The sequence below is a fragment of the Cynoglossus semilaevis genome, chromosome 5 (genome assembly GCF_000523025.1).
Source record: "Cynoglossus semilaevis isolate Cse_v1.0 chromosome 5, Cse_v1.0, whole genome shotgun sequence".
Taxonomy (NCBI): domain Eukaryota; kingdom Metazoa; phylum Chordata; class Actinopteri; order Pleuronectiformes; family Cynoglossidae; genus Cynoglossus; species Cynoglossus semilaevis.
This window is the reverse complement of record NC_024311.1, coordinates 14,290,989-14,296,887: the sequence shown is the minus strand read 5'-3', so window position 1 is coordinate 14,296,887 and position 5,899 is coordinate 14,290,989. Positions and strand designations below refer to the sequence as shown.

Genomic DNA, 5,899 nt, shown 5'->3' with positions numbered 1-5,899 from the left:
CGGGGGAGGAGGGGGGGAGGAGAGGGGAGGTGTTCAGCTGCCAGTGTCTGTGCAGTGATTGACAGGATATTGATCTTTAACTGAGCTGATTGTTATGCTGAAGCTGAGGTTAGTTTCCATGAGCTGTTTTTTAAAAAACAGATTAAAAAAATTGACAAGAACAACAATGAGTGGAATAACAAGAAAAGTGAGGGGCGTGTCCCTGGGGGAGGACACATACGAGCGTGTGGGTTTTTTAATGTACTGTATTTCTGATCATTTGTGTGAGTAAAACACAAAACCGCATCAAGGTTTTCTGTATTCTGTGATTCTTCAATAACAAAATATCAAGTGATTTTTTGGGATTGAATATTCATGTACGATTATTATTCCCTTTTCAAAAACCACCTTTAACCTTTCGATCGTTCGTCTTCTGTTGCTGTAAAAAGTACAGCAGAGATGATTGATCTGCTGAATGTTTGACTAAACAATAAGTATTTTCTGCCTCAGTTATTGAGACGAACGTATGCACCAGTGGGTTTTTCACTCATTTCTTTTTAACCTTTAGAAATCTCAGTAATCTGTATCGACAAACACAAATGGAAATACTCAGTCAATCATTTCACATTTTCACACATTCAAACCTATTGGCCAATAAAGAGAGACCAGTGAACCTGCATGTTCCTAGACTGTGGGAGGAACTCCATAAGGAAAGACCACCAGTTTCCACCAGGGATACAATACAGGGGAACAGATCTTGGTGCCGTGAGGCCGGAGCTCAAACTCTCTGCCCCCGTTTAAAATGTTCTAAATATATTTGACTCTCTCTAAAGGCTGCATGGTGAAGGTTCTTGGTTCTACTAACCCAAATTTAAAGCGTGAAACTAAACGGCCTGAAAACGTTGGAAACAGACAAAAAAGACATTTGAACCAAATTCAGATCAATCTGAAAGTTGTGAGAACACTCCAACCAGGCCTGCCTCATCTTTTCTTATTTTGTGGTGCTGACAATACAAGCTCTGCTCTACTTCATCCTGACACCGCCCTCCTCCCCCTGCCCCCCCCACTCCCACCCTCTGAATAATTGATCACTGCTTTTTTCTGTCCCTCCCTGGCAGACGAGCTGTAACGGCTGCCTCCATCTCAAACCGACAGGGAGTCGTGAGACGTCAGTGGGGAACATGGGCGATGGCGAAATCACACAGAAGAGACCCAGAAAAAGGGTGTGTGTGACTGAGACAAATGAATAATGAAAGACACCACCGCACCTTCTCTAAGAGCAGACTGAAGGATCTTTGATCATCTATTCACAAACCCTGCTAATAATTCAGGCCATTCTTAGCCTTCGCTTCAAAACCTCCCCTCAGGGGTCGACACAGAAGATCATCTGCTTCCTTTTCCTCTCCTTTTTCCTCTTTCGTCCTCTCTCGTCCTCTCTCGTCCTCTTGCCCTGCAGCTCCATCTCAACATCTCAACATTCTTTGTCCGTTACCATTCAGTCTCTGTCCTCAAACGGTTTGGACCAAACCACTTTGACTTCATCTCCAAACAAATGTCTAATCCTGTCCATCCTCCTCACCTCCAGCTCAGCCAGAGTCTCTAAAACGGGGGTGTCCAACATACGGTCCACGGGCCAAAACCGGTCCACTAGGGTGTTCAATCCGGCTTTCTTGTGTTGTCATTTTCAGAGATGGATCAGAATGTGATAAAACTGGAGCAAATATAATAAACATCTATCTTTAGCTTCAGCAAATAGAGACAGTTCAGTGTCTCTTCACTGCGTTTACGTTACACACTCTGTGTTCTATAAAGGAACAACCTCTTCGTTTACAGTAAGTTTTATAGGTTGATAAAGGAACAACCTCTTCGTTTACAGTATGTTTTATAGGTTGATCCACGTTCTTTGTTCTATATCTGAAAATAGACGTTCCATATGGTCCAGTACCAGCTGCCATACAAAAACAGCACTGGTCCCAGCAGGGAGTTTGTTTCTGAGCTTCCCACCAACGCCCGTCGTCGTTGACCTCGACAGCTGACCTGTCACCTGCAGGTGTCACGGCTGCGGTCAGAGCCACTCGAGCCTCTGGACCAGTTGTTTTTGGAAAAAGTGCAGGTTATTGAAGCAGATAAAGTCCTCATTGTCAGCAGTGTGACTTCAGCGTCTCTGTCTGTGCTTCTGTGTCCGACTGACACAGGGACGCTTCTGTGTGACACCCACGCACAACAAGCTCTTTCAGAGCAGGCTCGATCTGCAGCAGACTGTGGGAAAGTCGAGGAGCCAGTGATCGCTGAGTGTGTGTTTTTTTATCATTTTAATTCATTACCATGTTGTTCTGGGGTGAGTGTTAGGATGTAAGAAAAAACATGAGATGAAAAAGTATGGATTGAACAAACTGATGCTACAGTAAATGGGCTATGCCTAAGGAAATAACTCGCATGTGTCAAATCCGAGGCCCGTGGGCTGGATGTGGCCCGTCAAGCCATTTGACCCTTAAGACCTGACAAGAAAGCCCGAAGCAGAGTTGAGGGGCCTTAGCCTCGCTAATCGTATTTCCTTGAAATCCAACTGGTCTCAAAGTAAAACGCTACTTGCTAGGGCCCCGCTAACATGCTACGTACAGACCACATTGCTAACATGCTGCTAATTCAGTGTGTGCTACCATGCCAGGGCCGCTAACACACAGCTTAATTAGTGTAACAATAATGCACTGATAAATTTGGCAAGGCTTTAAATGCATGTTTAGCACCACCTACAGACCAGGCTATGAACTACATGCTGAATGCTGATAAAAACAAAAGCTCATTTTGATTCAGCTACATATAGAATTTTTTAAAAACAATATAACATTTCCACATTCTGTCAAGCGTGCAGAGATTATGACATCAGTCTCATACAAAAACTTAATACACAACAAAATATCCAGTTTTTATGTCTTTGGAAATGACTGTTTTGCATGGAGTAGAAAGAGTATTTTGGCCTGAAGCAGATTTTTTCCCTGTGACCTACTTCCTCATCGCCTTCTCTATTAAATTCTCCCTGTATTGATCATCTCTACTCTATCTCCTCTATCTCTGGCTGAAGGCATTTTACAACCTTGTACCTCCAGGCTGGCAGCTGTGTGTCCTGACAGGCTGCTCTCCTCGTCTCCTGCTGCGATGTGGAGCAGCTCCTTGGACAGGTCACCTGAGCTGGAGGGCTTCAGCAGCTTCTGGATGTCTTTACTGGGCTCTGAAGAACACATTTGTCATTCTCTGATTATCCTCATCTGAATGTTGCATTACTGTGATATTCCCAGTACTCCTGATTTCCTCAACAGTACAGTAGACATTTTTAGGACAAAAACCAAGAAACAGGATGTCGCCCAGTGTGAGTTCTACAACGACTGAGTTTTTGTGATGGAAACACTGCTTGAATGAGTGCTTTTTACAGAAATAAGGGGGAGAAAAACAAACAAATTTTTATTTTCTTTTTGTTGTGTGGGTGTGTGTGGTGGGGGGGCTTGTCAAGTGACAAGACAGTCAGTTGACAAGGTCACCAAAGTTCTCAAAGCACTTCTCAACACATACTACGAGTCACCATCAAGAACCACAGCAATGACTTAAGTTCACCGATGCTACAGGGCTACATTTGGAGTCAAACTTTTGATTATTTTTCTTAACTTTTTCCATGAAAACTGTTTTAAAAAAACCCAAAACATTGACCTGACAACCTGCTGTGTTTCTGTTTCACCAATATACAGAAAAAAAAATCAATTTTTGATCATATTTAGGAACATTTTAACAACAATTAATCATGATTAGTCATATATATATTTCATTATATATATATCGGTCTGTCAAAACCTTCAGACTATCTTAGAACATGATGCCTGTGCATGTAGAAGTGACAGTGGGACAGACAGACGGGGGGCAGACAAATGGGGACAGACAGACGGGGGACAGACAAACGGGGGACAAACAGACGGGGAACAGACACGGGGACAGACAGACTGGGGACAGACAACATTTGTCAGGCTGACAGCAGCGTGGCTGTTTTCTTGGGGTGGCGTGCAGAGATGATGGAGCAGTGTGGGAGTAAAGCACGGTTTCCTGACATTTACTTTAGTTCCGGCGATCGTACTCCCCATGCTGTCCTCCTCTTTTCCTTTGTTCCAAAAAAAAAAAAAAAAAAATCATAGGAATTTCACGTGTTAGAATGACGAGCAAGAGTCTGGTTTCACCCCGAGAAGCTCACCACTGGATTCTTGATGTATTGATTTCCCCAGTGAGGAGGCTGAAAGACTAGAGCTTCAGCTCTGTTGTTGAGATGAAATGTTTGTTCAATATTTAGACAGCACAGCAGCAGCTCCTGTTTCTCCTTGCATCACCTTCCTCAGCAAACACTCAGTGGAGATACTGCTGCGTCAGTGTGGGACAAACTGCTTAAGTGCAGGGTTGGGGTTTTTTTTAGGTTTTTTAGTTTTTTCTTTTTTTAAAGCCTGTCACGTTGCATCACAGACAAATATTATTCCGAGCTCCACAGAAGTAGAATCTGGTCGACATGAATCTGTCCTGGACAAACTCCCTGACAGTGACAGATGGAAAGAGCAGTCAGGACGGTCACGGCGTTATTTGCCTGTAAAGATGGAGGAGTTGACACAGATGGTCTGAGCCTGACACCACCTGCTGAGCAACACAAGATGGAGCTGTGGGTGAATATTTGCACAGTACAGTAAGGTGCTGCTGGAGGACAGTCAGAGTCACACCTGTGACCGTCATCCACACACACACACACACACACACACACACAGACGGGAGGGAAGTAGGAATGTTTATGTCTGATCCTTCAGGAACTTTCTTTGACACAAACACAGAACCTTCAAGGACTAGTCGTACTGGTGAAAGGGTCAAATCCTGGTTTGAAGGGTTGGGTCAGTTCTAGGCTCTGAGTGTGTCAGGGTCCAGTACCAACTCTAGAGTTTTTTCTTCTTTCAGTGAGTTGACAGTAAGACTGGGAATCATCCACCGGCTTTGGGAGTAACGTACACGTGTATATGTGTTAGGTATATAGTACTACTTCATCCTCTACTTGAGTGTTGAATGTTCCTCCAATAATCTGAAACGGGGGCCCCCTGGTGGCAGAGTGGCATGTGCTCTTGCCTTACAATTCTTCTTTATTCTTCTTTTATTGCTAACCTTTAGCTGTTAGCTATATTTTGTTAACAGTCTAACCATAAATACATTGTTCTGTTTTTTACTATTTCTACTTTCAAATTTTAAGAAATAATAATTAAAAAGTAAACTATTCCCTACAGAAGATTAAGTTTCTTTTTATTTTACTTTTAAATTTATTTCAATCCTGTTTTTGTCAAATCTAATTCCCTTAAAAAAAAAAACAAGATGCCATTTGTTGCTATGTAATTCAAATGTATAGTTGATCCTGCACAGGCTGTATATATTTACATGTTTACAGTCAGACAAAGTGTCTGCCTTTGGGATGAAGGAGACAATAGAAGCACTGGCTTCACACACACAGCACCGGCTTCTCTGCATCCATTTGACACAAAGGCCACATGTCGTATACATCCTGGTCTATCAACAGACTGTATGGAGAGTGTGTGTGTGTGTGGTGTGTGTGTGTAAATGACTCGTGCATCTATAGGCACTTGTTAGACAGGATGCTTGGTCCACGGTTCAAGTGTTCAGATGGAGGTGCCTCCCTTCCACTACTGCAGACGTGAAAGGAAGACACCCCTTAGACAAACCCACAGCACAGAGCACTGAGGAGAAAGAGCGGACATGCAAACTGAGGAGTTACAAAAGAAACGGTAGAGACGGGGTCTTACCTGGGCTCCGTGCCCCTCCCTGAGTCTCCATGCAGCTTAGCAGAGTGTGCTGCTGCTGCTCTGCTGCCTCTCCACACCAGCATCCAGAGTGGAGG

The 5,899-nt window shown here is 43.6% G+C and overlaps 1 protein-coding gene across 1 annotated transcript in view; it reads right to left on the bottom strand.

Moving 5' to 3' along the window:
* The window catches only part of dbndd1 (dysbindin domain containing 1), a 9,379-nt gene extending 3,486 nt beyond the window's left edge, over nt 1-5,893 (bottom strand). The window contains exons 1-3 of the mRNA XM_008310644.2: nt 5,805-5,893; nt 3,074-3,208; nt 1,072-1,080 (exon numbers count right to left, since the gene is read on the bottom strand). Coding sequence (XP_008308866.1) covers nt 1,072-1,080; nt 3,074-3,208; nt 5,805-5,835 — 175 coding nt within the window. The 5' untranslated portion in view covers nt 5,836-5,893. The remainder of the gene's footprint in view (nt 1-1,071; nt 1,081-3,073; nt 3,209-5,804) is intronic.
* Between the last annotated feature and the right edge of the window lie 6 nt (nt 5,894-5,899).